This window comes from Protomyctophum parallelum (assembly GCF_964188405.1).
Source record: "Protomyctophum parallelum genome assembly, chromosome: 15".
In the NCBI taxonomy this organism is placed as follows: Eukaryota; Metazoa; Chordata; class Actinopteri; order Myctophiformes; family Myctophidae; genus Protomyctophum; species Protomyctophum parallelum.
The window spans coordinates 19,026,428-19,043,503 of NC_139710.1; the positions used below are offsets into that span (position 1 = coordinate 19,026,428).

A 17,076-nucleotide genomic window follows, 5' to 3' on the forward strand; every position below is an offset into this window, starting at 1 on the left:
TGATTCTTTGGCTTCTATAGGCTCTATATTGTCTATAAGTTAAGGCCCACCCTCCCCGCCCTTCCATGCAGCCAATAGCATTCATTTTGGTTGCTTTTCTAGACCAGAGATTCCAAAACTATTTGGAATTCGCAGCAAAAGTGCCTTCAAAACTAAAATGGGTCTGTAGAAACCAATGGGTAACGTCACTTTTCCCTTTGTCCATATTCTTTACTGTCTGGTATGGTTGCAACAGCCCAGGGTATAAGCAACCCTCGGCCTGGCGGGATCTGCACTCTGAAGAGCACATAACACCATGAATATAGCACCTTATTGAATTTATTTTTCAAAATGAATGTTAAGAAATAAATAAATTGGAAATGGTGCAATGTAAATAATTTGGAAAATACAAAATAGTCTGCCTGATTTGAACATGCTTGAACATTTCATGCTACAACACCTGTGGCCAGCTAGTCATATAATGGGCATAAACAAGAGGAGGCTTATGCACCGTGGTGCAAATCATTTGTGCTAGACATTAACTATAGAAAACAAATAGGACATTTTACATTGAGGTCCCCACAATGTTTATAGGTGCCTACTCTTTATTGATTTGTTTGTTTATTTATTTATTTCAGACAAGGCTCATAATCCTCATATGGTAGGCCTACAAAACTTCAAATTGTTGCTTTGGGATCGTCAAAACGTCAAATATGTGATACCTCATAACCTTTCAGCATGTTTTTGGAATTCGATTCCCTGATTCAAGAGTAGAGTAGCGTTTTAATGAAGGGCCGCCAAAAGCTGCGCCCCTATAAAAGCATGCCGCCTCACAGTGCGCGTCGTTATTTCACTTGAGCTTCACTTCACCAGGAGACCATGTCGGTTCCAATGAGCGCCCAGCTGTTTCTCTTTGTAATCTCCCTGTCATCCCGCGCAGGATTCGCTCGCTATATCGAGGTAAGAGCATTTATACTAGGCTACAACACGTCAAAATAATAGACTATAAGAATTTCAACTTGACTTTATCTTAACTTGTGTTCAGCATCAGCACAAAAGGCAACCAGCAGCAGAACACATAGTGACGCGAGATGTATTTTATTTTTCTGTTCTCACTTTCATGCGCAGGAGGATGACGCTTCGGACAATATACTGTCTCTGCTCAATTTAGACCAGAAGAGAGAAGCGGAGAGTTTTATTTTTCGTCGACCCCTGAGTAAGTGCAGCTGTAAACAATTGTAACATAATGGTTTTATTCAGTAGCCTAGGCTAATCATGTTCGACGTAGTCATTATGATTAACTCTGTTTACCAGCTTATTGGTGTATTGTGTTTTTTTTTCTTCTTTTTTTTTCTTAGTGAATTCAACTGAATAGAGGCTTTGTATCAAGTAACTGCTACTAAGTTTGTCAGGAGAGAATTGGTTCAAAGACAGTTCTGCAGACATATTATTTAACCCTAGAACACTAAACATATTTTTGTTACACCATCACTAAACACGGGTAGCCTATATTTTACCCAATAGGCTATACAATATTCCATAAAAAATATTTCTCATCAAAATATATTGCAGTACAGCAATACATGGCAACTTGAGGTAATCTTCTTTAATATTTCATCATGACTTTTCACAAAAAATAAATAAATAGATAAGGGGCCCTATCATGGGGGGCAAAATCGGTGAAAAACGTGCATAGGCCTATTATTTTAAGAATATTAAAAAAAAAGAGAAATTAAGTTGGGAATTTATCCTTTGGTCCACCCATTCCTAAGACATGTGAGAATGGTCCAGTGAATAAAACAATAAAAAAGTCCATTGTGAGTGTATTGGATTTTTCTCTATCAAGCTATCACATCTGTAGAAGAATCACACCCGTGTGAACTGAGTGGTGCAGCACTAACAGTGCAGCACTATCTCTCTCTCTCTGTTTCTGGCACAACAGCGCCCCTACTGGTACTAAGTCATACTCGTGCTCATAGTCACATAGGCGCATGGGTGGGTAGGCGCATGGGTGGGTTAACATCACATACTGTAGGCGCACGGATACGGACATTGCTGTTCCATGGAGTGGTTGCACCACTCAAAAATGTGGGCATGGAAACAAAACTACCTTGATGTCACCGAGCATCATGAAGGTACTGAAAAACCCACCCACCTCATGAAAATTGCAAAAATATAATCGTCCTGGTGAAAATCACCCATGTTTAGTGTTCTAGGGTTAAAATAGCGTCGAACATGCACGACATTATTAATCCATCCACCCACCCATCTCTGAACAAGTTAGTTTCATGAATGTCATTATAGGCTACTGGGAACAAAATATCTGTGTGTGTGTGTGTGTGTGTGTGTGTGTGTGTGTGTGTGTGTGTGTGTGTGTGTGTGCACTCACGCGTGTGTGTGTGTGTGCACTCACGCGTGCGTGCGTGTCCATACATGCATGTGTATTTTAGGATGCTTGGACATGTTGGCATCTGAGGGCAAGTTCACGTTCGTGGCCTCTCGGCCCCAACAAGCCTGTGCTGCCTTCATCATCGCAGAACCCAGTGAGGTCATCAACCTGGAGCTGTCTGATGTCAATATCGACTGCGCTGCTGGAGACTTCATCAAGGCAGGTCTACCTCCCCTCAAACAAACAATGACCTGTCCAAATACTTCCTTAATGTCAACGAAGTCCACACCCACAACACCAGAGGGAGCTCAACAAACCATGTGCAACCCAGATTCGGCACCAACAAGGGACTAAATTAATTTCGCTCCTATGCCACCAAAATGTGGAACGCCTTATACCAACAATCATTAAGACATGCGAATCCCTTGACTCCTTCAAAACCGCTCTTAAAGGGCACCTACGCATGGATTCGAAACTGGCCCCCGTAAAATCTGAATCCACCCCCTTTTCCCCAACAGTCTTTGGGTACTCAGAAAAGTGCTATATAAGTTTGAGATATTATTATTATGTTTTCTGTTCCCTTTTTCCCTCCTTTATGATGATGATTTCTTGTTTTTGGCTATATAGAAGTTTATGTCTCTAAATGTTATGATGAATTGAATAAGGTGGATCTTGTAAACAATTCTAATGCTTTATTGGTCGTCCACTCACAGTTAAAAGTTTTTTGTATTGAGTTGTGCTTGAAATGTACTGTAATTCTGCAACCTGTTAATAAATACTTCAATCAATCAATCAATCAATCAATCAATCAAAATGCTGACAGACACAGTGATTCTATTGGTTCTCAAACGGTTTCACCTCAAAGACCTCAACCAGTCCATTTCGTTCCATTTGTAACTCCCTCAAGGAACCACTTCGAGAACCACTGTGTTATGCGAGGCTCGCATTAACGTGGGAGCTTTTAACTTCTATTCATGCATGTTTACCTTCCTCACACAAAGTGTAGAAATGCAGTCTGAGAGTTAGAGATGCTGTATATTATTACAGCACCTCAATTTGTTTGTTTTGTTAAAACAAGTGTTAAATAGCTCTATATTCCCATAGGGTCATTGCAATCATTGCACATTTTGAGCACTGAACCCTCCTGTCTCAAAGGTTCAACTGAAGTGACTAGTCTTGCATTATTGCACAAAATGGAGAAATGTTTTCATTACAGTTAAACAATGTGATTTAAATTAATAACATAGAATGCTCAATATATTAAATGTAGTTTTCTATTCTTATTAACATTCCACTATGTACAGATTAGAGTAGTAGCCTATATAACCAGGTCAGCATACCAATTTCATCCAATCAAGACAAACATACAGGCTACAAGAATAACAAGTGAAACTAGAAGTGATGAACCCAAAAAATGAGCAGGCAAATTCGGAAATGTAACACTACAATTATAAGCTGATAAATTATCTTGATGGAGTTTTCTCTCATGATTGGTTAACATTTTTAAGATGCAACTTATTAACACCCTCCCTTTACATAATTTCACTTACATCACCTTTAAGTTATACATTTAAATGAACACTGAGGATTTGAGACATTCTGAGGAGTTTAGTACCCAGTGCCCTGCTGCATAACGGTTGGTTTTTAAGGAGCCAAATGGCTCTGTGTACCCCCTTTATGTGGTCCGTTTACCTTGGGCAAAGAGGAACTTGGAGCCATGCCCGCCAGTTACACGGTAGTCCAGTATGTGCAGGCATGTATCGGTGGCAGGGTTACTGTGACATAACTTGAAGGAAGAAGATTTGAGACACAAAACGTTGTAATTCTCCCTGGGCTTGGTGGCTCTCCTATATGGTGGAGTCCTGCCAAGTTACTTCTGATGTGGTCTCTCCGCTTTATTTTCCTACCCAAGTCAGTCCAGACGGCTGTGGAACGAGCGCTTATGACTGAAACAACACAAATAAAACTTCAGCCCAACACGAGGATAAAGGAAACATTCAGTCCAAATGTCCAGTTTGCTGGAAACTGAATTTCTCTAACTATTATAAACTTTCACGACAGTACAAATAAAAATTCTGAAACGCCTATACTAAATTGGTCAATATAAGTAAAATAATATAGGCAGCCTTTCCATTCCACTTTTTATATTTTTCCAAGAAGAATACAGCCAGTAGCATATTAAGTTATGTAATAAATAAAACATTATAGTGGCTATAGGCTATTATGGGAAATGTACACTAACTCATTTACCTCAGAGAATGTTTTCATTCTGGATAAAATCCCAAAATGGTCTATGGTCTAATCCAGGGGTTCCCAAACTGTGGTGCGTGCACCATTTGGTTGAATAGAAACCAATGTGGGATGTTAGTAGACACCTTTACAAACACAGTGGTGAAGAATTTATTTCCAGATTTGATTAATATCCTCTGACTAGAAGAAGTAAAGTGAACTATAAGATGTAAAGCAGAATAAAGTACAAGAATAAAGTAAAATGGAGAAAAGAAGAAAAACTAGAAAAAGTGCCCTTCTGGGCACAGGTCTCCACCAGGATAGGAATGTAGGGGAGTTGGCATACAAAGTTATCCACAGATCCATGCAGTTAGAGGTAAAAACACTTTTCGGCCAGTTATAGCGCCACCTTGAGGCTGAGTTGAAATTGTTCATGTGGCATTTCGTCCTCGGCCTAGTGGGAATGTGGGTGCACAATTTCACGGAAATCACGCAATGTGTTCATGATTTGCAGCATTTTGTTTGAAACTGAGCACTCCTGTGAACTTTGGAAGCCAATCTTAACCAATCAGGATGGAGTCTGAGAAATCTGAAAGACCGGTTTCGTTGAATGGCTCTAGAGAGACTGTGTACCAATTTGCGTGATGTTTGGACAAAATCTGTAGGTGTACTGTGCAAAAACTTGTTTTGCACAAAGCGGCCTCCTGGTGGCGCTATAACAGGCCGTTCTGGAAAGTTTGGGGCAGAGGTTCATCGTTGGCATCCAGGGAGTGTGTGTACCAATTTGCGTGATGTTTGGACAAAATCTGTAGGTGTACTGTGCAAAAACTTGTTTTGCACAAAGCGGCCTCCTGGTGGCGCTATAACAGGCCGTTCTGGAAAGTTTGGGGCAGAGATTCATCGTTGGCATCCAGGGAGTGTGTGTGCAAAATTTGCCATCGACCGGGTTAACGGTGGCCGAGATTAGCTACTAACGGACACACGGACGGACGGACGGACACACAAACGGACGGACCATACTCTCCCCACATGCCTTCGGCCTGGTGGAGACAACAAAGGTCTTCAAGAAAGACTAAAGTGGGCACTATTTCTGGCGTGGATCGTCTCATTGTGTACTTTCTTTAGACGTGCAGTGATGATCCTAACAAATGCTTTGTGTCTAGAGATATTTATCACCCCAATTGCAACGTGACATGTCCTATCGTCTGGGAAATAACTTTGCACATTGAGAAATGGAATTAAGATTGAGGCAGTCCTCACCTCTCAGTTGCATGCATCATCAACACTGACCTGTCCACTCAGGTTATCTGCTTATACAGCCTAAGCATGATCCTGAGGATTTCATTTACGATTAGGTTTTGGCATTTCTGGTTTATTAGAGTAGAGAAAAAGGAAAGGCAGCAGAGCTTGAGGAGAGACATGCAGCAAAGAGCCTTGGGTCGGATTCAAGCCCCTTGTTTTACTGTTCTGGTATTAGTAATTTTACACCATCGACATAACTTATATTATTGTGTCTTTTCCTAATAAAGTGGATTATTTTGTTGTCTCCCTTCCCCATGTAAAGCGACTTTAAATCTGAGATATTCTTATTATTATCAATACTGTAGATCATTGAACTTTGTGTTCTCTTCCTGTAGATGTTTGACGGCTGGGTTTTGAAGGGAGAGAAGTTTCCCAGCAGCCAGGACCACCCACTGCTTCCACACCAACGCTTTACAGACTACTGCTCCTCCACTGGACCAGGACTAGTCAGTCGCTCCTCTCAAAACGTGGCCATGGTTTTCTTCAGGATCCGTAGCCCAGACAGTGGGTTTACTCTCACTGTCAAAAAGCTGCACAACCCTTTCCGTGAGTCTCTGCATACTTCACACCACAGCTGCAAGCTATTTAAGGGATTATTAATGGTGAGCCGTTCATTGTTGAGAAATAAACCCATTCAGGGTTCACCCCTTCAGGATTTATTTCTCAACGATGACCGGCTCATCGTAAATTGTCCTGTTTATTAAAGGTATATTCAGTGATTTCACTTAATTCAAATATCACTTCTTTTTTTGTTTGGTTGTGATAATCCTCCCTACTATAGAGTGTGCTGACCATATAAGGAGTTCCTCCCTGTCCCCAGTTAACCCCTGGGGTCAAAACTTAGGTTTCGTGGCCCAGCCTTCATCCAATCAGGATAGAGAAGGGCCTTCAGCCAATCATGATCGAGCGGGGGCGGGCCTTGGTGTGCGTGCTGTTGGCCTGTCACGTCTCCCCCCACTGGAGTGTGTGCATGTGCACATCTTGTTACCGGGGCGGACAGCACAGCACAGCACAGCACAGCACATCACAATACAACACAGTAGCTTCAACATCAGCGTTCAATTCCAGAGGCATAAAACAGTCACATGTTTCACTGCCAGCCAGTCATTGGGTCCCAAACATAGCAGAACATAGCAGAGCAACAACAAGCCTGTATCGCATTAATTAGCACATCACCATTCTCAACTTTTTCTGGATCAGGAAAGGACCACCACCTGATCACCAGCTAGACCACCGGTCAGATGGGTGGTCAGATGGGTGGTCCGTGGATCAGGGCCACCACACGACCACCGGTCAGATGTTTGTGTTCATTGAGGTTTGGCCTTATAGACGGAAAATTCGGAAATGTGTCTTTTTACTGTGTGTTTCCTTATTGTTAGACTAGTCGTGTAGTCTCTGTTACAAAAAAAATGTGTAAGCTGACATTTTTTGTTTGCGGCCCTTGGACTTTTGGAATTTTGCTGAGTGGCCCCTGATTCATAGTTGAGTAGGCCTGGCCTAGTCAAGTGCATACTGTAGTACCCTATAGCTGTCACAACTCACTATAGCTTCAACATCAGCCACAACACACACACAGCCTAGTGTGCATGTACCATCAACCACAGCACAGCACAGCACAACACAACACAGCACAGCACAGCACAGCACAGCACAGCACAGCACAGCACAGCACAGCACAGCACAGCACAGCACAGCACAGCACAGCACAGCACAGCACAGCACAGCACAGCACAACACAGCACAGCACAGCACAATACAACACAGCACAACACAGCACAGCACAGCACAGCACAACACAATACAACACAGCACAGCACAGCACAGCACAGCACAGCACAGCACAGTAGCTTCAAGTCAAGTCATTGGGTCCCAAACATAGCAGAACATAGCAGAGCAATAACAAGCCTGTATCGCATTAATTAGCACATCACCATTCTCAACCTTTTCTGGATCAGGAAAGGACCACCACCTGATCACCAGCTAGACCACCGGTCAGATGGGTGGTCCGTGGATCAGGGCCACCACACGGCCACCGGTCAGATGTTTGTGTTCATTGAGGTTTGGCCTTATAGACGGACATGTGTCTTTTTACTGTGTGTTTCCTTATTGTTAGACTAGTCGTGTAGTCTCTGTTACAAAAAAAAAGTGTAAGCGTTTCAAAATAATACTGAGATTTTTAGTTTGCGGCCCTTGGACTTTTGGAATTTTGCTGAGTGGCCCCTGATTCATCTTAAGTAGTTGAGTAGGCCTGGCCTAGTCAAGTGCATACTGTATGTACCCTATAGCTGTCACAACTCACTATAGCTTCAACATCAGCCACAACACACACACAGCCTAGTGTGCAACACAACACAACACAGCACAGCACAGCACAGTAGCTTCAAGTCAAGTCATTGGGTCCCAAACATACAGAACATAGTAGCCGCAATTTGCAACTCTAGATTTCTTTACAATGGGTTGAATCTAGAGTTGCAACAAGCTCCATCCACTTCCTAATCATCATTTTTGGTTTGTGATCTGCTTGTCTTAAAGGTATATTCAGTGATTTCACTCAAAAAACCTTAGGTTTCGTTTTTGGCTGGGACCTAAGCCTTTCGTCCAATCAGGATAGAGAGTCAAAAACGAAACCTAAGGTTTTTTGACCCCCAGGGGTTAACTGGGGACAGGGAGGAACTCCTTATATGGTCAGCACACTCTATAGTAGGGAGGATTATCACAACAAAACAAAAAAATAAGTGATATTTGAATTAAGTGAAATCACTGAATATACCTTTAAATGACGTTAAACTCACCAACATTGCAGCTGCAGTCCAAGCTTGAATTATCCTCTTTCAATCTGCCGAGCTTGTTTTTCATAAAAATCCCCCGTAGAGATGTTATGAGCTACTTTCTGTCAAGACATCCTCTGCAAATGATTATTTTTATAAGTGCTGGAGTTTGGAAGCACTCGTCGTACGTCACTGAACGGCCCTGCGTTCAACCTGTTTTGAATTTGCACATAATGCAGGAGGCAGCAGCAGCGCGACCCGTTAACAGAAACGAGTGCTTCCAAACTGCAACACTTAGAAAAATAATCATTTGCAGAGGATGTCTTGACAGAAAGTAGCTCATAACATCTCTACGGTGGATTTTTATGAAAAACAAGCTCGGCAGATTGAAAGAGAATAATTCAAGCTTGGACTGCAGCTGCAATGTTGGTGAGTTTAACGTCATTTAAGACAAGCAGATCACAAACCAAAAATGATGAATAGGAAGTGGATGTAGCTTGTTACAACTCTAGATTCAACCCATTGTAAAAAAGTCTAGAGTTGCAAATTGCGGCTAAGAACATAGCAGAGCAACAACAAGCCTGTATCGCATTAATTAGCACATCACCATTCTCAACCTTTTCTGGATCAGGAAAGGACCACCAGCTGTAGCCGCAATTTGCAACTCTAGATTTTTTTATAATGGGATGAATCTAGAGTTGCAATACCCTCCATTGACTCCCCACTCATCTTTTCTGGTTTGCGATCTGCTTGTCTTAAACGACGTTAAACTCACCAACATTGCAGCTGTAGTCCAAGCTTGAATTATCCTCTTTCAATCTGCCGAGCTTGTTTTTCATAAAAATCCACCGTAGAGATGTTATGAGCTACTTTCTGTCAAGACAACCTCTGCAAGTGATTCTTTTTCTAAGTGTTGCAGTTTGGAAGCACTTGCAGAGGATGTCTTGACAGAAAGTAGCTCATGGCCCAGGCCGTAGCGTAACGGTCTGGGCACCGGACTGGTAATCCAGTCGCAGTGTGCCGCGGGTTCGACTCCCGGACCCGACACGGCCTTTACTGCATGTCATCCCCCCATCTCTCTCCCGTTTCCTGTCAGCCTACTGTCTGTCCCTTCAAAAAAAAGAAATCAATAAAAGGCGTAAGCCGCAAAAAAATATCTTAAAAAAAAAAAAAGTAGCTCATAACATCTCTACGGTGGATTTTTATGAAAAACAAGCTCGGCAGATTGAAAGAGGATAATTCAAGCTTGTACTACAGCTGCAATGTTGGTGAGTTTAACGTCGTTTAAGACAAGCAGATCGCAAACCAAAAAAGATGAGTGGGGAGTCAATGGAGGGTATTGCAACTCTAGATTCATCCCATTATAAAAAAATCTAGAGTTGCAAATTGTGGCTACACCACCTGATCACCAGCTAGACCACCGGTCAGATGGGTGGTCCGTGGATCAGGGCCACCACACGACCACCGGTCAGATGCATGGTCCGTGGATCAGGGCCACCACACGACCACCGGTCAGATGGGTGGTCCGTGGATCAGGGCCACCACATGGCCACCGGTCAGATGGGTGGTCAGATGGGTGGTCCGTGGATCAGGGCCACCACACGACCACCGGTCAAATGGGTGGTCCGTGGACCACCGGTCAGATGGGTGGTCCGTGTGCATGTTATTCAGAGTATGCATGGTCATTGTAATGAACGATCAATTTGAGAGCCACTGCATTAGCAATGCCAAAGCAACAAAGCAACAAAGCAACAAAGAAAGAAAGAAAGAAAGAAAGAAAGAAAGAAAGAAAGAAAGAAAGAATTCGTACCTTGAGCTGTCTTCTTCTTTTTCTTTCATGTAATTGCATCAACATGTCCAACAGTTAGCTCCCTATTAGCAGAGCTAGCATAGAGCTAGCTCACCTGGAGACTCCATCCACTCCATAGAAGCCATCAAACTTCCAACACAGTTTGTCATGAAGATAATAATGAATAAACTTCTGTTTCTCCTTCAACTGTCATTCCCTGACATTTACTGAGAAATATACTCCACTCTTCCACGAGGTGTGTAATTATTATGTTGTTTATTTCACTCTGTTTACTTCTAAACAAACAGACAAACCCTGGCTGTCAGTCAGAGGGGGGAGGGAGGGCGGGGGGTGAGGGGGAGCATTTAAAGAGCCCGCCCTGCAGCCTGTGTTGTGTGATTGCCAGATCTTGAGAGATTAACAAGCGCCCCATGGTCTAGGCCTAGGAAAACAAAGGCCAAAAGCATAAGTGAGCAGTTCTACCACTTAATAGCAGATCTACAGATCTACAACGTTTTCATTTATTGTATTTCTTTCTCCATAAAAACCCTCAACATTCATGTACCCCGTACAGTAGGCTACATACAGCAATAATGGGAATATGATTAATATGCTGAAAACTGTATTGTGTGTGTGTGCGTGCATGCAGCCTGTAACATCATGTCTCAGAGTCCAGAGGGCAGCTTTACCATGCTGTTGAGCCATCAGCACAGGAACTGCAGCTTCTCGGTCATATACCCTGTGGAGTTCCAGTTGACAGAACTCAGCCTGGGTGAGGCCAAGAGCAACGAGCTGAAACCACAGGTCAGACATACGGTATACCACCTCACGTTCTCACTCTCAGTTTAGTTTTTTTTCAAAATTATAAAACAAAATCTGAAGATACAGATTTTCACTTCTTAATGGGATGAAAAAAAACAAAACAGAAAAAGATAGAAATATGGAGCTACATCTGCCCAACAGTGACAATATAATCTTTGAGAGTGGGAGGAGATAGAGAACAGAATTGGACCTTAATGCAGTACTGCTGAACTATGTTGTGCATAAACCACCTGTCAAGAAAAGTGATGCTGTTTATCTGAGAGATATGGTATAATCCAGTTAACTAACTAATAAGTACAAACCAAAAAAGTACAAAAGTTCAAGTATAGAACTAGAATGAACTAATTTGCAGCATCTGCTGTGAAAGAGTACATTTATACAGTCAAATATATTCTTTGTTTAGAAACAAGGTCAAGGTATGATAATAAAATATAATAATATAAATATTTTCTTGAATTCATCTGTGTACAATTAACTGTTGACAGAAATGGCAGGAGTTTAGAAATGTGTGATCGGATCTAGAGGAGAAGTGGCTCTGTCCAACTGCACATTCAAGTTAAGGCTGAGTTATACTTACATGCTAGTTGCACAACCTGTAGCCAATTAGGTTGAACATAGCCTGTGGCAAATGAGCTATGGTAATTGGTAACATTGAAAACAGGCATGCAAAGGATAGTGCACGCACATCCAAGTGCCCAGGTGCAGGACAAATACACAATACATAAAATAAGGAACGCGCACTGGAAGAATTAGCTCCTTGCTTGATTTATTATTGCTCATCGAAATGTTGATAAACAGTGGAGCTTATTTTGTCAGTGTGTGGATCTCATTTTACGAAAACATGTCTATTTAGTAATGTATCTTTTTTATTAGCTGAAAACAAAGTTATTTGTCCAATTTACTTGGGTAAATAACATCCAAACTTGTGTGATCTGTTTTCTTATGTTCTTTAATTTTCTTAGTAGAAATATTAAAACTCTGTCTAATATAAAGTGCGCCAAGTTATTGGCGCACTTGTAGTCGCCAATAAGATTTAATAAATACTTTTCTCTTGCAACATTGACCGCAATGTTGAACTCCTTAATATTGTGGCTGAGGTTACAATAAAAACAAAAACACAAATATTACAACATTATCGTTAACTGGTACTGTACTGTTTATATTATTAAATTGTCTGTTATATCAGATTCTGTGAAAGAGTGAACACAAATTGTCAATGTGTAGTAGCAGTAGTGTAGCAGAAGCAAATGGGGCTAAAACATCTCTCTCTCTGTCGTTCTCAACAAATATTATCAATAAATTATTAATGTAGTATGAAATATTCCAGCTTGTCAGAAATATTGGCCACCGGGAGAATGGTGAGATGAGTAGAATTACATTCACTGTCCAAAGAAAGAAATATAAGTCAACTAAATGGACTTACGTTTTCGCTAAATCATCAACTTCGTATGGGATGTTTCCAGCTTGTCAGAAATATTGTCAAAAGAAAGGTGGATATAGTGCTGTGAAAAGATTTAAGCTAATTTATTTCAAATAGCATATTGGGTTACAATCGGGAACATGGTCCTACAAAGAGGCAAGGCTTTTGCGGTGACTTGTTGCCAGCAATTAAGTCCCCAGGACTGAGAGGAATGTCTCAGTGGCCAAATCAAAGGCTAAATCTGGTAGGCCTACTGCAAGTTTGGGCCGGTTGGGATTCGGACCCACTACATGAACAAGCAAAAAGGGTGTGGGCTCGATTCACTGGCTTGCACACAGAGGTAGTTTGTGACGTAGACACAGAAAAGACGCATAGCAGCACAAATGTTAATCGCTGTTTTGTTTACAGTTTTATTCACTATCAAGGACCACACCACCAATGAGGACATTTAACAGATTTTATTAACGATGCATGACACGATGAAGGAACGAACGATGAACAGAACGAAGATGACCCTCGACGGGTCGTTTAAGCCGAGGTGGGGAGGCTTCGGGGATCCGCCATGCTCCCGGGCACAACGAACCCCCCTTAGGGATATATGTTAGGAGATGTTAGAGGGAGTAGGATGAGAATTAGAGTGGGGGGAGGGATGACAAAAGCGAGAATAGAGGGATAACATTTTTTACAAATAAGTTTTGCTCTGGCTCCTCATCTGAAAACAGAGTCGGTGGCCAAATGTAATAGATCTGCCACAATATTATATAATAAGACTGGCAGATAGGTTGCACCAGAATACAGTGTTTAAAGATCCAGTGGTTAACAAAAATTACTGGGGGAATGGAACATCATTCCCGACATGCATGGCCCCAAATAGGCTGGCGCCCTACAGTAGTAATAATAATTCGATCTATTTCATCCCACAAGGGAAATTCAGTTTTGAGATTCACCCGGCTGAGTGCTTACAGTAGGCCTAAGCATCTTGCTCAAGGGCTCAAGAGCAAGTCGGGAGCGATGCTACGTGGGAATGCATGCACCACACAGTTATGCAATCCCTGTTGTACACCTTGTTGTAGTACTCTGTATCTGTCTGTCAATGTCCCTTTTATGCTCATATACGGGGATCTCTTTGCCATCTTCTACAGAGGCGGGTATGGTCAGGCTGCTCAGGATCAGGAGACTATGTGGAGCTGCTGGGAGGTAACGGGGTGGACACATCTAAGATGTTCCCCGTAGCTGACTTTTGTTTCTCTCACAGTACACTGGGTGAGTCTGCAGAACTGTCTCATGTGTTTTTTTGTCTTTTATTGTGTGGCAGAAATGCATACTATAGCGACAGATTTATCAGGGCATTCAGGAAATTCAGGACATTATCATTTTATAATAGCTGGACTGTTTCTGAGGAAGATGCTAGCCTACTGCTTGTAGTAACCTGTGCTCTGCTGTGCTGTTACATTATACTATACTACACTAATGATCATATCATATCATAGTAGGGCTGAGTAATATATCCCTTTTATATTGAGATTGTGATATGAGACTATAGATCATCTGGGATTTGGGGTATTGAATTATGTTGATACTGTATGACATAAGTGGTTTTAATCATGCTGTATTCACGCCAGCAGTGCAGTCTGTGTAGTGTGTGCATATTCCACGCCCAGCGACAGCAACGGTGTTCTAGGCGATCAAAGCCAGCAGCTGCACCCGGGTTGGGGCAGGCAGGCATGAGTGCCCCAGACACTCAATGCAATGCACATTTTATGCCATGTATTTGCTCAGTATTGATTACTTTCACACACACAATTGTTAGTTTAACATTCATATCCCTCATGTATATCCCTAGTCTATGCCCATTCCAGAGCACAGATTGGGTTCTCTGATTGATTATTTGGACACTCTGCAGTAGCATCAATGTTGAGGTTTTCTCCACTGTTGTGGAAATGCATTGAGACGCTTGTCTCTATAGATTCCATTGAAACTTGATACTCAATCAGAACGTGCCATCATCGTGGCACTGCTCGGGTGAATTGGAAGCGGCCAGATTCAGGAGAGCTTTTTGTTTCTGTTTTTCTTTGTCCTCGTTTTTTGTATGCATGTATTTGTTGTATTGTTCTGTCTGTACTGTATTTTGTTGGACCCCCAACAAACCTTATTTTATCCTTACCAAATGTGCCAACTTTTTCAGAAATGACTGTTGCATAATGCACTGTGAGCTTGTAGATTGGCTATTTTCACTACTCTTGTTTTTTTTTTTTAAATATGAAGAAGACATTTAATATTCATAGTTGATATCGCCCATGCCTATACCATCAATGGGCCATATATCATGGCATGCCACTTTATATTTATAGCTATATGCTGGGCCCTTACCTGAACCAGAATTACACACCAATTCATCCACACATTCATAGACTAATGCTCTCAACTACTGTGGAGTTACAGTGCTAAGCACATACAGTAAGCTCTTATAAATCTGTAAAGTGAGGCCGCTTGTACTTAAAGTACAAGCATTCTATGCTATCATGCTACACTATAGTATTTAATTAGCACCTGTGGCGCTAGTCCCAAGTTAACATTTTTGCGTGGATGAGTATATGTGTGAATATCGAAGCAGGCTCCAGCCAGATGTGTTGGATGTTTGCTGGATTGTTTTGGCTGTGTTCCAACCACCATTTATTCCCCTCTGTGTTGCTGTAGCCCAGATGAAGATTGGCTGTGATAACTCAGTGGTGAGGCTGGTGTCCAGTGGGAACTACATCAACCGTGTTTCCTTCCAGTACAGAATACTGGAGCGCAGCGAACTGCCCAAAACAAGTGAAAACACTCTAGATGACTTCTGCACTGTGGAATGAGTTGGCATGCATGTGTAAGTACATGCATACCAGCTTACGCACACACACACACACACACACACACACACACACACACACATACACACACACACACACACACACACACACACACACACACACACACACACACACACACACACACACACACGCACATGCAAACACACGCACACACACACACACACACACACACACACACACACACACACACACACACACACACACACACACACACGCACGTGCACACACATGATTTATATTTCCCTAAATAAATATATCATGTTTTGAGAAATGTTGTATTCAGATATCTACCTACTAACAATTTATCATGGCGTATTTATTTGAAGATTTCTATTTTTTTTAATCACATATATGGTCCTTGAAATGGAGGTTATCTGTCTTCTTTTCTTCCTGAAATGATGTCAAATTACATTTTTGGGAGAGCAGTCGAAAATCAAGCCATTATTGTATCATTAGTTCACATCAGCTGCTCTGTTCTTAAGAAAATGTACCGTCTTTACCATCTCTTTCCCTAAGCATATTGTATTTATGTTTTAGAAATAAATCTTACTTGCATGACGAAGCACTTTCAACTGTTCTTTTACTTGACATACTACACAGTAAAATCCTAAATGTTCATTTATATCTGAGAGTGTACCACGACCCTGGACCCTTTCAGGGGGCTCCTAGAGCAGAAGCAGAGTAGCCAGGCACTTTTATTTTGATTTTTCAAAACAAAACATGGCGTGCCCAACACCCGTAGCCCTTATCAAGCAAAACATTTGACAAATAATAATAATTATTACTTATAATTATTTAATTAAAATGAGCTGGCTGCCATCAGTCAGTGTTAGTTTCCCCCTTCACCTAATGCAGTGAGGTCAAGTGCCCTCCCACCATGTTAATCTTGCAGCTGCATTGCAATCAACTATTGGTTTGTACACAGTCAGGCTAATTGTTTCCTCCTACTTCCAATGAATGTGATAATTAAGTCTAGCTCTGGTCTAGCTCATAGAGAGATAGAGATGCAGGAGGCATAGTACGGGGGAGGAGGGAGACTGGGGAGTGTAATAGCAGGAATATTACATGGACCAAGTTATTGTGGAACATATTTGCTTCCATTACGTACTACATTTCTGGTGTGAAATGGCACGAGTGACCCCCTCAAAAACATCCCCCCAAAATCAACATGCACAAAGCACAAAATGAATGTGCTCTTTTATGATCTTTGATCACCCAGCTGCCCCTCCAGTGGTCTCTGCATAGCCATGAGAGTAGCTGTTGTTTCCCACGCAGGACACCCAGGTTTGAACCTCGGGTGTTCCATAGATAAGATTTTGTTCCTTTTGATGTCGCAGCTGTACATCCACGTTTAATATCTACTGTTATGCTTGCTTTAGCTTCCTTGTGTGCCGGTGTCGTGTTCCAAAATGAACAGATCTACAAGCTCACAACATACGTAACACGTCTGAGCTTGGGTATTTTCTGCGACACTGGCAATGGCATGCAATGCCGTATATAGTACATGC

The 17,076-nt window shown here is 41.9% G+C and overlaps 1 protein-coding gene across 1 annotated transcript; it reads left to right on the forward strand.

Annotated features, from left to right (window-relative positions):
• The first annotated feature begins 812 nt into the window (after window positions 1-812).
• crhbp (corticotropin releasing hormone binding protein) lies at window positions 813-16,130 on the forward strand. Its single transcript, XM_083783243.1, has 7 exons — window positions 813-939; window positions 1,108-1,195; window positions 2,430-2,587; window positions 6,235-6,445; window positions 11,106-11,260; window positions 13,841-13,961; window positions 15,396-16,130. Exons 1-7 carry the CDS (start codon window positions 859-861, stop codon window positions 15,548-15,550), a joined length of 969 nt encoding a protein of 322 aa, XP_083639369.1. The 5' UTR covers window positions 813-858; the 3' UTR covers window positions 15,551-16,130.
• The last annotated feature ends 946 nt before the right edge of the window (window positions 16,131-17,076 follow it).

Coding starts and splice junctions, on each gene's coding strand:
- crhbp (XM_083783243.1), top strand. CDS start 859: ATGTCGGTTCCAATGAGCGCCCAGCTGTTTCTCTTTGTAATCTCCCTG. Junction 940..1,107: donor GATTCGCTCGCTATATCGAG/GTAAGAGCATTT, acceptor TTTCATGCGCAG/GAGGATGACGCTTCGGACAA. Junction 6,446..11,105: donor AAAGCTGCACAACCCTTTCC/GTGAGTCTCTGC, acceptor GCGTGCATGCAG/CCTGTAACATCATGTCTCAG.